Source organism: Colletotrichum scovillei (genome assembly GCF_011075155.1).
Source record: "Colletotrichum scovillei strain TJNH1 chromosome Unknown Contig00006, whole genome shotgun sequence".
Classification (NCBI taxonomy): domain Eukaryota; kingdom Fungi; phylum Ascomycota; class Sordariomycetes; order Glomerellales; family Glomerellaceae; genus Colletotrichum; species Colletotrichum scovillei.
The window spans coordinates 839,506-854,369 of record NW_023336264.1 but is presented as its reverse complement, the minus strand read 5'-3'; the positions used below and the strand labels follow the sequence as shown (position 1 = coordinate 854,369).

The 14,864-nt window shown below is 55.4% G+C and overlaps 3 protein-coding genes across 3 annotated transcripts; 1 reads left to right on the top strand and 2 right to left on the bottom strand.

Annotated features, from left to right (window-relative positions):
• Positions 1-5,260: 5,260 nt before the first annotated feature.
• On the top strand, positions 5,261-6,673 carry HER10_EVM0009377 (uncharacterized protein; the record flags this gene model as incomplete). Its single annotated transcript, XM_035478866.1, has 1 exon — positions 5,261-6,673. One exon carries the CDS (start codon positions 5,261-5,263, stop codon positions 6,671-6,673), a length of 1,413 nt encoding a protein of 470 aa, XP_035333104.1.
• A 620-nt stretch (positions 6,674-7,293) lies between these two features.
• On the bottom strand, positions 7,294-11,698 carry HER10_EVM0005099 (phosphoribosylaminoimidazole-succinocarboxamide synthase; the record flags this gene model as incomplete). The annotated part of the gene is made up of 3 exons (XM_035474724.1): positions 7,294-7,360; positions 9,289-11,428; positions 11,650-11,698. The coding sequence occupies 3 exons, from the start codon at positions 11,696-11,698 to the stop codon at positions 7,294-7,296; spliced, it is 2,256 nt and encodes a 751-aa protein (XP_035332583.1).
• A 2,230-nt stretch (positions 11,699-13,928) lies between these two features.
• Positions 13,929-14,380, bottom strand: HER10_EVM0011975 (uncharacterized protein; the record flags this gene model as incomplete). Its single annotated transcript, XM_035481381.1, has 3 exons — positions 13,929-14,042; positions 14,123-14,273; positions 14,337-14,380. 3 exons carry the CDS (start codon positions 14,378-14,380, stop codon positions 13,929-13,931), a joined length of 309 nt encoding a protein of 102 aa, XP_035333444.1.
• Positions 14,381-14,864: the final 484 nt, after the last annotated feature.

The following is a 14,864-nucleotide window of genomic DNA, read 5'->3' as shown; positions in this document are numbered from 1 at the left end:
TTTGCAGCTCTTTGCAGGTTGTTCCCCGTCGCGAGGTAACTGGTCTGACGCCTTGGCTCTGCCATCCAACGCCAGAGCCGGCCAGGTACATTGAGATGCGCGCGCCCTGTGGAGCGTTGAGCTGTCGTCTATTGCAGCGCCGGCGTGGAAGATGGCTGCAGCTTTCAGGATTGGGCCCTCGGGATGCCTTAACGGCGCCTTCCTAAGTCTGACCGGTGCATGGCTCTCCCCGCTGAACATCATTGCCATTACGCGCATGGGATCGCGGGATGTGCAGCCTAGGCCGCCTGGTTATCGACGACCATGCGCGACCCGGTCCAGGGATATCCCGACTGCTCATTGAGATTATGGGAAACTTGGCCTGCCCAAGGCCCCAAGGAGACTCTGCCGGCCATGAGCTGACATATCGGGCATTGGGTGCCAATTGGGACGGAGGGACGGGAGGATGGGCTAGACGGTGACAGTGTGCGACCAGACGAAGGCGGCGCCGGCTGCGGCCACGACGGGAGATGAGAGACAAGAGATTGGAACTGCTCGCCTCACCCGTGTGGGATTGACCAGTGACCGATCAGCCGTGGCAGGGAAGCTCGGAGAGGCAGGGAAACTGCCTGCGGTGGCCGCGGTGCCGACGATTGAGATTGAGCCAGTGGCAGAAAATCGGGGGGCTGGGGACGTGTGGTGGGAGGCGCACCGGGGGTAAGCTGTGAGCTGTGAATAGTGAGCATGGGCAAGGAAGTGGGCGTAGGTTCGGCCGGAGAGGAGAGGAAACACCAATCAGCCCTAGTGTCAACCAATCTTGCGCATTCTGACCTCGGCCTGGACCTTGGTTGTGGCCATAAGACCGGCTTCGATGAGTGACGAGGAGATCCATGACATATTCATGGTCCAAGGGCACTTGTGCGCCGGCGGTGAGAATGAGTTACTTTCAAGAATGAGTGAGTGAGTGCGTTGTATGGTATGAGAGACGAAGAGTGAGAGTGAAGATGAGGTGTGGGTGAGTGTGTGTTGTCACTGCGCAGTGACGAAACCCACCCAGATTGCCAATCGCCTGCCCTTTGGCCTCTCTCCGTCTTCAGCAGTCCCAATGGCATGGTATTTGCCCGGAGGTTCCCCGTCTACCTAGACTTAGGGGTTCATCTTCGTGAGGCGATGTTGGATAGATTGTATGGCGAACGTCTGAGTTGGATCTTGGATTCGAAACAGTGTCTCTAGAGATTAGTGAGGCAGGCAAGCTATTGCAGGTACACAATTGCAAACGATCTAAAAGGTCTTTGCTTTGCATATGTGCCTGGTCTGGAGAAACCAGCGGCCCTCTCCGTCGATAAAATGTCTAGACGATCGGGAACGCGGTAAGACCTGCATTGGCGCGAGGCTCGTTCATCCTTCTCTCGATGTTCTGTCGCCCAAGTGCATTGGACAATGCGTTGAGATGGAATCAAGGAGGAAGGAGATGGTCTTGGACGAGCGTTGACACCCACCGAGCGTTGGAACTTTTTCTCAAGCTTTGATAGCCCAGGCATCCCGGAGAGTATTCGAATACCGCAATAGGTACGGGGTATGTCAGTGGAAGTTCAACGTCCAAACTCCGTGAGGTGGAAGCTTGCTGCTTGGGTGCGGGATGTGCCTGCTCTTAACACAAATCTTGGCATGATTAGGTAAGGTGCAGTCATCCAGGTCAACTTCAACCTGGAAGGGAAAGGCCTGGGCCCATGTGCCAGCGAAGAGGGAAAGAACAAGGATGGCCCGTGCTAGAAAGGGAGCTCGGGGATCAAACTGGGAAACAACGGGTCGCTCCCGACGACTTCCCCCTGTTCCCTGATCTTGCAGGAGTGGCAGGACCCAATCAAACTACTCATTGGACCTTCCCCATGATTAAGCTCGCAATTGCCTCGTGGACCTGGAACCAAACGCTCCAAGCAGGTGCGGTGCAGCGGTACTTCCTTCCATTCATCGACGGTTACAACTTCCTAGACCTGGGGGCCATTTTTCCAATTCTTCCTTGACTCTTCATACCCGTCTGACTGCAACGGTTTCTACGCCTTTGGGAATCAATTTTCGCGCCCCCGAAACTTCAAGTCTTGAACTGCTCAAATTCGACGTCGCCCATCTGATTTCTGCCCATCGCTGCTCATTCAATCCACCCATTTCATCCGTACCTACGGATACATTATCGACGACCAAGGGCCATCCTTTCTCGGCGTTCCTTGTCCAATCTGCCGGGCCCCTCAAGCAGCCTCCCTGCTTCACTTCCACTCTTGAAATCTCTAAAGTCAAGGATGCATGCCTGATAGTATCTATCCGAACCCTCGACTCGTTCAAACGTAAAAATCAGCACCCGAAGAACAAAAAAACTTGCGTCGATTTCTTCCGTTGACATCCTTGCCCGGAGACAGCCGCCAATTGTTCGTAACAAACCCAAGGGCAAGGGGACGCGCAACAGTCCGCCCCAGGGATGGCTCAGAGTCTGCACAAGCCACTGCGTTGGAACCTCACGATACCGGTAATCAACCGCCCTGAGAGCTGCTACCAGCATGTCTCGCGAGTCTGCAACCCAACACGATCGAGATCGAGATCTGACCCTTCTCCTTCCCCTGATTCACATCCCTTCTCAAGTATCCGCGAACAGGTTTGTCGACTCAGCCAGCGACCCTGTTAACTCGTGCGAGACAATGGACCCTTCAGGTACCATTACGAGATATCGCAGGGAGAAATTTTGAGCTTCAAAGTCGAGAGAACTTTTCGGACGATGTCCCGATGCGAGAAAGCACCACGCTATATCGAACCAAACTCGAAAATTTGCACTTTGATCCGGCGTTGGTGGTTCGCAATTCGAAGCCATCAAGGAAAGCGGAAAAGTCGCTCACTCCTCTTCGGCCTCCCTTGCAGCATGTCTCTAACCATATCCTCATATCTCCGACCCGCACACAATCCTTCGGAACCACGGAGCATAGCAACATCCCTGGCCTGTGATGTTAGCTGACAGAATGAGATCGGTATGCTAGGGGCGATCGTCCCCTGTCGATCGTCCAGCTGCTCAGGCCCCTATCGGATTGCCAGGTCGAGAAAATCAAGAAGTCCCCATCTTGCATGGGAAACCTCTTTTCCAGGGTCACCACTTGTTCGCTGCCCTGAATCACTTGACGCCCTTGGCTGCGGACGATCTCCCGCATCCTAACTTTCGGGGACCAAGACCACGCAAAAGACTGATTGCCTGCGTTGACGCTTGATTCCGCCCGACCGTTTACTTCCCGACCAGACCATCTATCGTCTTCAGGTGAACGTCGTTTGGAACTTTGATATCAATCATTTTCTCAGGCCAACGGCGAAATGCGCCTTTGACGGCATGAGGCGTATGGCAGGCGGCATGACGTCTTCAATACAAATCGCTGAAACTCCCGCTGCGGTCAAGGCTTTATTTCCCGTCTGCCACCATTCTGATCATTTGGGCGACAGGCATCTTCAGCTCGAGTTGTCGTTGGACCGCAGTCCCGCCATCCGATCGATCGAGCCATACATCAGCCGGTTTGTCACACTGTGGCTGTTGTTGCTCTGGAACGCCGCATGCCTACTGCCGGTCGCAAACGGCAGTACCAAAACAAATGGCCCGCATATTAAGATTGTCACCAAACAAATAGAATCAGGGGAACGCGGTTTCCGTCATCCACGGCTGTGGCTATCAACGTCTTGTAAGCCCCCCGCAGCCGAGGTGATCCACGAGAGAGATGGCTGAAAAATGGGCTGCGCTATCGTGGCAGAAGTTATCTCCACCGAGAGCCAGATCGAGATCGCATATGAGGCTCTGGATGAGCAACATCGAGATTCACTTGTCGCTCTGGTCGTCTGATTTTCTCCCGGACGAAGACTGCCAAGCTTACCATCTTGTCAGCCAACCGGACGAACCATTATAGAAAATTGTGTTGTGTGTCTCGTTTCTCGTCGAAAATCTTCCCGGCGAGACCATACTGCGAGACCTAGGCCCTCAAGCCTGGATTACGTCAAGTTCTCGTGAGATTTTTAGCTGGTTTGCTTGCCCTTTTCTGGCAGTGTCTGTTGAATCGAAAGAGAAGGTGGGTATTCTAGGCCGGCCCTCGCAAGTTTGCTGCAGCGAACGCAGGCCGAGAAGGACCTCTAGGCTCATTGTGGCGCCATCGGTTCAGAGAGAAGTTGGTTGTCACCGTGGAAGCGAGACAACGAGGAGGTCGACACATTCCAGAGGTCTGGTTCCCACACCAAATCTTTCCCGTCTTGCTTTTTCACTAGGACCCTCTCGGCTACTAAGGTAGCCAAGCGATTGCCAGCTGCAGAAGTGCAGGACTAAGGTAGTCTTCCCCGTCGACCCTGTTTTCTAGCCAGAAGACGGCTGAGGAAGAAGCCTATGGACGCAGGGACGTTGTTGAGGCTCTTCCGATCGGCTTCCCCGCATGACGGTGCCCTTTTTCCTTGCTTCTTCGTCCCCTGCGCAGATTTATTGACGCTGCAGAAAATCTTGTTTTCCCTTTCGGTATATTCAAGCAGATGGCCGGAAAGAGTAATCACGAAGATCTTCCGATCCAAGTAGGCCAAGCCGGCAGACTCCTCGCTTGTTGTAAACGACACACCAACGCCATGTTTCCAGAGCGCGTTTGCTGCTTTCTTGAGCAAACCCGAGTAATGCAGAGACCCAAGGTCAAACCTTTTCTGTCCATTATGCATTCCTTTCGAGACGGAAGTCGCCAGCAGGCAATCTACCATTCCTGTGAGAGCCGTCGAGGCCATGCAGCATCCGATACCCACCGACCCGTCCACAACACACCGGGCCACATTCGGTGTCTTACCGGGACTCTGATTGGCCCCGGGCGCAACTGTCACCGAGTATGCATATCACACGAGGGATGGCCCCTAGGCGAGGAATGTCTGAGAATTGCAGGGGATGGTCTGGTTGTCATAATCAGCCACCCGGGTGGACCAGAACTCAAGACGAGACCTCGAGTATGGAGAGACCAAGACAAGGTGCTGCATATTTGTGCTCCTGTTGTTGTCCGCCGTTGAGTGGAAGGCATATGATTCGTGCCGCCGGGCCAGCCGTGACAGAGGAGGCATTCTTACAACTTGTCTGGGGCAGGGAGACAGGCTCCGCTTGGCTCAAGACGGCCCACGCATATATCGTTGCCTCGCCCTCATCCATGAGCCCTCCGGCCAGTATATCCATCGTGGCGTTATTATCCCCAGAGTTTCACATCCAGCATAGATCAAGCCGGTGTTGCAGACGCTGACCGCAGCGATGTCCGGCGCTCAAGAGGACATGATCGGTTACGCACAGGAGCTCGACATCACGGTAGCTTCTCGACCATCGTCTCGGCCGTCGAGCATGGAGCGGCAAACAAAACTTGCTCATCTTAAGCTCGTTTCCAAGTATTACGGATACGCCAACTTCTCATACCCTCGACCCGACGGCACTCCGACTCGCAACCCGTACAGAAGAGCCGGTCAAACGTACTCATCCGAGGACCTCACTCAAGATTACCGCCACCACGGCCTTGCTTGCCCGGAAACACCAACCAAACGAGATCGTACTTCTATGGGCTCGCAAGGCTCCAACAGTTCAGCACCCAGTCTCATTGATGATCGGACTGATTCCGAAGTATCGCTCGACGACGACTACCAGTACCACGCTTCCGCATCTCAGCTTTGGGACACCTTCTGGCCGATTGATGAGGGAAAGACCCAGCAGACCCCAGAAAAGGCCAAGACCCAGTATCCTGCCTTGATCCCGTCACCACATATCCGCAGGGCGAAGAAGACGGGTTGCATCAACTACGACGCCTACCCCCTACCACCCCGACCTGTCGAGTATAACATCCAGGTCCAGCACTCACCATCTCCAACCCCTTCCACCACCGTGGACCCTGTCACCCAACCCCAACCACCCGCAAGTATGCCAGCGTCACCGGTCCCCCATTCTGTTCAGGGCCCCGAGGACCCTGAGCCTCGGAGCCCTCCAGAACTTCGCCGGACCATTCGTGCCGTCCGGTCCTCTTACAGCCTCTTCCCTCGTACTCAGCCTCAAGCTCCGAGCTACCCTCCACCACCGCCACCTCACTTCTCTGCCCTCTCAACTCGACCGAGTATGGGCAATCTTCGCAAGGGACATCGTCCACCACCCATCCATCTTCATTCTATGCCCATGTCTACGGCCACGGCTACCGCCGCTCCACTATATTCTCCTGCCACGGCTTCTCTGTTTTCTCCTCTCTCATCGCCTCTGTACTCTCCCCTACCTTCTGATTACACGAGACCTCATACCTCGCATGGGAATTATTACCCATGTACTGCCGACCTCACACATCCCCGTTCTGCCCCCTTGCCACCGCAGACGCCGACAATAGGAACATCGTCGGGTCTGGACACGCCCAAGTCTTTCTTCGACTTTGACTCGGACTCGGACTCTGATGAAGAAGAGCCCGAGCACACCATCTCTCGCTTCGTCAAGACGCTGCACAAGCGAACCGCCAGCGAGACTCGCCGGAGCGCCAAAGGGGCAGCCTACGCGGATGCACAGCTCCGCAAGATCCGCGCCGAGACTGAGGCCGAGAGGATTCGCGAGAACCAGATGATCTTTGAACGCCACAAGAGATCCGGTGCCGTCTTTGGACGCATGTTTGGACGTACGCATGCAAGGTCTCCAAACGCATGAAGACCATGTAGCTCATTTGCGCATTACGAGCATATGGCCTATTTACGACGGGGAGGCGTCGGAACCAGCCGGCGTATTTGCATTTCAGCGCAGCGTTTGTATTTTACTCGCTCATTTTTCTTTTGTTTCGTTGTTTTACTTAGTTTCATTCTCGTCATGTTTGCTCCACGTTAACGCTTGAATGTTCTCATTATACTGCCATGTTTATCACTATCTCATGAAGAAGAATACGGTCTTGGAACACATGGAGTAAGAGGAGGATCTAGTCGGTAAGAGGAGGACAGACACCAGGTTGCGCAGACCACCTGGAAGTGGTTTGCGCGGGGATTTCCTGACAAGGGATGAGAATTCGTGTGGACCCCGGGGGAAAGAAGGTTTCCAAAGGGATGGGTTAGGTGAAGGGAGGAATTTGGATCAACGAGTCAGACGGATCAACGACGAACGACAAAATTATGGTGAGAGCGGGGTAGACTAGTTCTCCCCCCAAGGGAACGCAATCTGATGTAACGGCCTTTGAGCTCGGAGATGACTCCGTCCCTCCTCTGGGGGGGAAGAAGTATGAGCGTCGTCAGTCCACAGGTCTTGTCTGGCGACTTGACCAACCTAAGAAGAGTAAAACATCAACAATAACAACAAGATAGGATAATTGCCACAAGGTAGACTAAGTATGAACGGGAAAGCCACATGCTTCCTCCAAGTTCCAACTGTCTGTTCAAAACAAATACCCAAAAAATCCTGGAGTCTTTTTGCCGAGGAAACCTCACTCGCCACACTACCAGTCTTCAATGACGTAATATGACGATGGGAGCTGCTCACTTGACTTACCTCACCCGTCTCCCATCCCTCTACTCTCGTGAGGAAACCTGCGTCGGGATGGATATGGTTTCTGGAATAGGAACTTTCTAGGTAGGCTACTGGGGTAACACACGAGCGGAGGAGTTCTAGTCCATTCCCCAGTACGAGAGTCCTCAGCCCTTTTTTTGCCAAGGGTTTTCGCTGCGAGCAGCCCACGTGAAAGGATCTAGACTCTCGAGTTGCTGGAGCAATGCGCGACGTTGATATGTAGAGGGAGGAGATGGCAGCGCTGCTTACGGGCGTTTGGGAGAAACTTGGTTCGCCGGTGGTTCGTGTAAGCCGGAGAGAGCCGAGAGGGTGGGGCGGAGGTAAGATGGGGACGGCGAGAGCTCGGTTCGGGTTGGCGGGTGTTGGATCCGCATGTTAGCGAGAAAGGCGAGAGAGGCGAGAGATGCAACGAGGTACGGGGGACCCGTGAGGAGGTTAGACGAGGGAAGATGTCTTTGGGGAAGGTTTGCTTGGCGAGTGTATTTGGAAAGGTTTGAATTCCAGTTTTGAAGGGATTCAGGGTCGTGGAAAAGAGTTTTTACTTCTGAATCTCTGGAATTCTAACCCTGGATTCGCGGGAGATGCCGCTGCTTCGCTACCCGTTCATGATTGCCATATTCTTACCCGATTGCTAGAGATTTCTAATACCTAGCAGATCGAAAGACGTGGATCTAGAGCACTGGGGAAAGTCATACTCGATGGGGCGATGATTGTGTCGGGATGAGCATGATGAACAAGGTGAGTTGACATTAATGCATCTGATGCGTAAAGACATTCTATCGTGGATACCATGTAAATCGTTCCCGTACACTCATATCGTAAAACTCTTCCCTTCTCTGTTCTCCCTCTCTTTCTCATTCGTCTTCATCTCGAAACTTCGTGGATATGCCCAACCTGTAAAACGCCATGCCAATGCAATGAAACCCTGAAATGTGACCCGTGAAAATGCCAGTAAACGCCGATACATGAGTGAAAAGAAATAGCAAACATTAGAAACCGAGGTTGAAAATCAGACTTTTGTCACCCAATTGCTCGGGAGGAAGACGAGATGCTTGGAAAAGGCGGCGTACATGTCGAATCTCGACATTACTAACGCAGTCTGAAAGGAAAGGGGAGATGCGCGGTTCGAAGGGATGACAGTCGGTCCTCAAACCATCCCCATCATAGACCTCCTAGAAGCAGGCCTCCCAAAAGGCCCCTTCTCCCCGGCCCCATCCCCCGTAAACCTCTTCAATCTTCTCACCCCAAGCCTCCTGACATCGCGCCCGGCCTCGACGTACCCCAACACCCAAACGCTCTGACTCATCCCCGCCGCCGCAGCAGACGCGCCCCGCGCCGAGCTCCCCGGGCCGGCGCCGAGGTACACGCGCAGCTTCTCCGCCGAGCGGGGCGCGGCCTGGAACGCCGGGTCCGCGGCGCAGTCCTCGTTGGCGAGGAAGGAGAAGATTTCTGCGGGGCAGGTGACGGCGTGCGGGAGGCGGTAGCTGTTGCGGCCGAAGAGGAGGGAGACGAGGGCGGCGAGGTAGAGGACCAGCAGGGCGAGGATGACGGCGAAGACGGGGATGTTGGGGAACATGCGGACTCCGCCGCCGCTGCCTCCGGCTTCTGAGGGGCGGTTGGTGGCGGTCAGGGCCATGAAGAGGCCTCCTGCGAGGGCGGGGAGGAAGGTGAGGAGGAGGGAGAGGGCGGAGAGGGCTGCGACGCGGTAGTGTCCGTTGCGGAGGGCGTGGAGGGTGGATTGCAGCGGCAGACAGGCGGCGTAGTCGGCGAGCACGGAGCGGGAGGCGGGCGCGCCGTCCGTGGTGGTGGAGAGGTCGGCCCAGGGCTGGAGGATGCGGAATTGCTGCTCGAGGGTCTGGAAGGCGAGGAGGAGGAGGAGGCCGAGGAAGCTGGGGACGAAGCTGTACAAAAAGTTGGCGGCGGAGAAGGAGGAGGGCGCGGAGAGCGGCGCGGCGGGGACGCCTGGGCGGAAGCCGGCGACGAGAGATGTGCGGTGGAGGAAGGAGACGACGAAGAGGGCCGTGAGGAGGATTGTTGAGGCGACGACGTAGAAGAGGACTTGTGGGGTGCGGAGGCACCAGGGGAGTTTGTAGGTTTCTACGAGGCCGGAGCGGTGGGCGGAGCGGCCTGCTAGGAGGGTGGATGTGACGGAGCGGCCGTCGTGGTGGTCGTCGGCGGCGATGGCGGAGGAGGAGGAGGAGGATTCGTTCTTGACGTCGTAGTGGAGGTCGGACGGGGTGTGGCCCTGGGAGTGTTCCGTGCCGAGGCCGTACCAGGGGGTTTCCTGGTGGTCGTCCGTCATCCAGTAGCCTAGGCGGTCGACGATGCGGTTGCGGAGCATGGAGCGAAGCTTCTTGCTCGTCGGGGCGACCTCTGCGCCGCGGTAGGCGTCGCGGGTGTTGCTCCGGGCGATCATGACGGAGAGGTCTGCGATGGAGCGCGGGTCCCACATGAGGCCCGTCACGCGGTTGCGCCAGAAGAGGAGGAGGATGAGGACGGCGGCGAGGACGAGGAGGTAGAGGGCCACGAGGGTCCAGACGACGCCCTGGACGGCGGTCCAGTACCAGACGTCGACGAGGATGACGGTGAAGGAGGCGCTGGCGAGGGGGATGGCGAAGGCCGAGAGCCAGAGGATGGCGAGGGCGATTTTGACGTGGACGGGCCCGGCGAGCTGCGGGAGGAGGAAAGTTTTGGTGTAGAGGTTCTGGAAGAGGGCGTTGCGGCGGCGGATGGGCTCGTCTTCGGAGAGGGCGGCGAAGGGGAGGATGCGGAGGGTCGCTGCCGCGACGCACTGGGCGTAGACGAAGATGAGGGAGGCGAAGAGCTGGGGCAGGATGCGGAAGAGGAAGTATTTGCCGCTGTAGATTGTCTCGCCGTAGGTTAGGAGACCGGGTTGGATTGGCGAGTAGATGGCGGCGACCATGAGGCAGGCGATCATGGCGAGGCAGAGCACCATGAGGGCGATGAGGGAGGGGAGACGCAGGATCGCGGGGACGAAGTTGAGGCGGGGGTATATCGCGCGGTCCTCGTCAATGGTGTCGATCTTTGTCATGCCCGGGAAGACGCTCTCCCTCTCGCTGATGGGGAGCCATTTCGGCGTGGTCTCAGTGGGGTTTACGCCGGCCGGGGTCTGGGCTTGGTTGTGCTGATATCTCGAGTCTGCCGAGTGCGGCGGTGACATGGAGATGATGCGGGTGCCGAGAGACATGGAGGGCCTCTCGGCGCCGGCGTTGGAATGCGGCCGGGACTGGCGGCGGACCGAGTCCCGGGTGTGCGTAGGGACGGGGACCATGGGAGAGAAGCCGGAGTCAGGGTCGCCGCTGATGAGGGGGCTCTGCAGGTCGTCCGGGAGGTATCCGGCAGCGCGGTAGTATCCGGTGTTCTCGTTCGGAGAGGGAACGCTGGACGGGGGAGAGAACCCGCCGCTGTGGCCGTGCTCCCTCGTCAGGGCCTCCAAGGCATAGCGGAGGTAAGGGGTGTCGTCGACGCCCGGGGTGACGGAGCCGTTGGCGGCGATGGTGAGCTCGTCGCGGAAGCCCTTGGCGCGGGCGCGGTTAGTGACCTCGTCGACGGCGAGCTGGGCCTCGTTGAAGTGAACGGCCGGCTGGGAAGTGTAAGGGTCCTGGCTCTGGGAAGAGAACATGCTGCCGATGACGACAGGAGCAGGGAAGTTGTTCTGCTCCGGGTGGTAAGGGTTTGAGTGATGTTGCTGCTGGGAAGGCGGTGATGGTGCGTGGGGCACGAAAGACGGCGGCGGAGAGAGTGCTTCCTGGGGGCTGGAGTCTTCTTCTTCTCGTTCTATGCCGTGTGCATGATGCTGTCTCCTTGCGTGGTGAGGGCGAAGGGTGTTTGGTGTGGATGAGTGTTGTGATGGTGTCTCAGCAGACCAATATTGAGGAGGATATTGGCCGCCTACGATGAGGTTGTTAGTATGAGTGAAGTAAGAGAGGCGGGTGGACAAGGTTGTCGTGAGTTGGAGGGGGTGGGGAGGGTGAGGGTGTGAAGGAGTTGTTGATGAAGCTGACGATGATGAAGAGGAAGGAAAGTGTGTGTAAGAGACAGTGTGTGTGTGTGTGTGAGTGGGTGAAGAAGTGGTAAAGGAGGTCAAGTTGCGATATAGGGTGTAGACGTACGTTGATGTTGGACGTAGGCGTCGTCGGGGTGGGCGTTTTCAGGATACATGGCGGCTTTGCCTTTGATCCTATTTCATGGGTCGTCGTTGTTGTCGTGAGAACCTCTCTGCAGAGCTGATGCGGCGTGATGAAGCCTCCACTTGTTACGGAGCCAATTACCAGCGAGAGTGAAGGCGGAGATGTCTTCAATAGTCTGGCTGCATACGCATATCCGAACTGCAATAATGGTCAGGGAGGGGGGGATCAATAGAGAAGGAGAAAGAAGAGAGAAGGCTAAGCATCGTGGTTGGGAGTGTGTGTGTGGTGCGTGGTGTGGGTGGTGGTGAGGTTTTTGCTGTTTGTTGAAATCGCGTGGTTGGGAAAGCAAGAAAATCATGCATCATCGAGAGTTGTGACTGGCGATTGCAGCTCGTCGTTGGTTGCGATGGTGTTGCAGGTCGGAGGTTGGGAGGGAACGGCGTTGCCCTCCCAGCCACCGAGAACCCCACCGAAAATCCCTGAAGCCCCGGGGGTCCCTGACGGGCGCTAGGCCCCGTAGCGCCCCGGATGCAGGAACCAGTGCCAGAATAGGAACAGGAGACACTTTTTGAACAGGGAAGACTGACCTTTTTGACGTTTGTCAGGAACAAGAAACGATGTCCTTGTTTTACATAGAGAGAGAGAAGAGGAGGGGAAGGAAGAGAGAAAGCATATCACGAAGTAGAAAGTTTATCGCGTGGTTGCAGTTCGTCCCATGTTGCTTTTGTACACCTAAGGCGGTTTTCAGATGACAGAAGGGTACGTATCCTGCAGTACAGCTGTCCTGCATACATCTCCCAACTTCCAGGTTGCACACCTTACGGATACTTAACAATTGAAATGTGCCCAACACCACCCATTCAAGAACCAGAACTGCTCTGGCTTGGGTTCGCACCTATGCCTGACAACGAGAGAATGACACTTGTGACTTGGGATCACTGCGTAAGAACACCACCGACAGGGGACTCCACCCCGGCGGCAGCACGTCTCCGCATCCGCTGCCACCTCTCCCGCCGACGAGGCAACGCCACCTCATGACAGGGGCTCATTTTGCGAGTGGCTGGGCTGCAGGGGAGCCCGGCCGTTTGCTTACCTAACATCCCTCGACCTCTCAGTCTTCTCTTGAGTTTTGAGCTTTTGAAGCTGTGATTCTCACCGAATTATGAAACATGCTTCATGTCTCGAGCCAGAAATGAAGCATCTTTGAAGAATTTTTGAGTCCATGAGCGATCGCAGTAATCTCTGCATGACATGTCCCCAGACTCGGTGAGAGATAATGAGGCGGGTGTCCCAAGTGTTAGCTGCAAGAGGCGCCCGAGACCCAATCTTCACCGCCGGACGAGCTGTCAAACTCGAGACGGCAGGTCTAGCGGTCTACTAGCAAACCCTCTTGCGTCTTTAGTCTTCACTTTCACCACAGATTCACACTATCATGGTCCGAGTCTAGCTTCCATATGGAATCTTGTATCCCCGTTCTTCATCCTCTTCGCTTGAACCCTGGCAAGCACTTGGAATATCCAACCCCCTGCCTCGCCATGCCCCTCAACGCTTCCCAAACGCCCGGTAACGAAGGCAGTAGATGGCAAAAGATCAATACAACACAAACACCTCGTCACAAAAGCGAAAAATGAAAGGGACGAGACTCGAACTCGCGCGGGTTGCCCCACCAGGAAACAGATGTTAAGCTGACCTTAACCTGGCGCCATAACCAACTCGGCCACCCTTCCGTGTGGACCTGTTTGTTGAACAGGGGTGCTGTGACGATCCCCGCGCCAGAGCAGACCAAGACCGCCGCACAACGTTCACTATGGTCAGCTTCAATCCGGAGGACCACTTCGACAAGCATCACAACAAAATGGACTCACTGTCACTGCAAAACGTAGTGAAGAGGGCGACATAATCACGTTGGCTTTTATTGTTGACTTTCGTTCTCTTTACTTTCTTCTTACGGAAGCATTGTGGTCCCAAGCTCCCAAACCGTGCTACAACACACGACTCATCTACAATTACACCAGCACCCCGTTTTCGTTTTCGTGATTAAGTTCGTCATTTTAACTTCCCATCTCGGCCCGTGCCAACCACCTCAACCTTTAGCAAGGTAAGTAAGCTTAAAGACACAAAACCTTACATCTACAATGCCGTCAAAATTTCGCAGGAATGGAGAGATAATCATTGGTAAAATCATCACTTTGGTATATAAGCTGCTACGACAAATTCAACGCGAAAGAAAGCGGACCGCAAATCTTCTATCCCGTCTTAACTCAGCAGGTAGAGCCACCCTTGCAGTGCTCCTCGCACTTGGCCCTCCACTCCTTGCCGCCGAGTCCCTCAAACGTCAAGAACTCGTTGCCGTTGTTGTACACGGCGTAGCATTTCTACATGTCCACGCGCGTTAGTCAAGGCGAAAGTTGAAGGCATGTCAGTTAAGAGGGAGAGAGAGAGGAGGTTTACGTACGCCATCCTTGACTTGCGAAAAGACGGTATCCTCGTGGCCCTTGGGCTTGTTGAAGAAGACACCGGCGTCGGAGTATCCGTTGCAGGCGACCTGGAGGCAGGTGTCGTCGCCCGTGTTGCACTTGCAGCCGACGTGGGTGTTGGCGGCGGCCCTGTCGTGCATCGTGGTTAGCAGGATGCTCGGAGGACTTGTACTTTTGGGAGAGGGAGCTTACATGTAGGGCAGGACAACTGCCAGAACAAACTTGGTGAAGTGCATCTTGAAAAGAGAGTGGATGGTTATACTGTGGAAACGAATGTAGAGACTGTGGAATGAGAGGCAAAGGCGACGATGACTTCGAGTTCTACCCAACTATCCAGACGAGAGACTTGAATGCCCTTTATACAGATGACTGTGCTTCTTCAACTTCACAGGTGGAACGACAACATGCCTGTGTCTCTAGAGTACGGATACACTAGTTTACCTTCAATGATCTACTTAGATTAAGTCAGTTTGAAGTCAAACTCTATGTCTAATTCCAAACTCCTACTCCGTACTCGGGGCTCGCAGATTCGCGCAACTCGCCTCATTCATCCTTTGCAGTTCCCACAACTTTCACCCAACGATCGCGGCCTGGCTCAAGCCCTACCAATCTCAGAGGCTTAGACCATTCGCAACGTGGAGAAGACTGACGGAAAAGAATCCAAGGAGTCGTTTGATCTTGCGGTAGTTCATCCAGTGGAGCGACCTCCACGGTGTATCC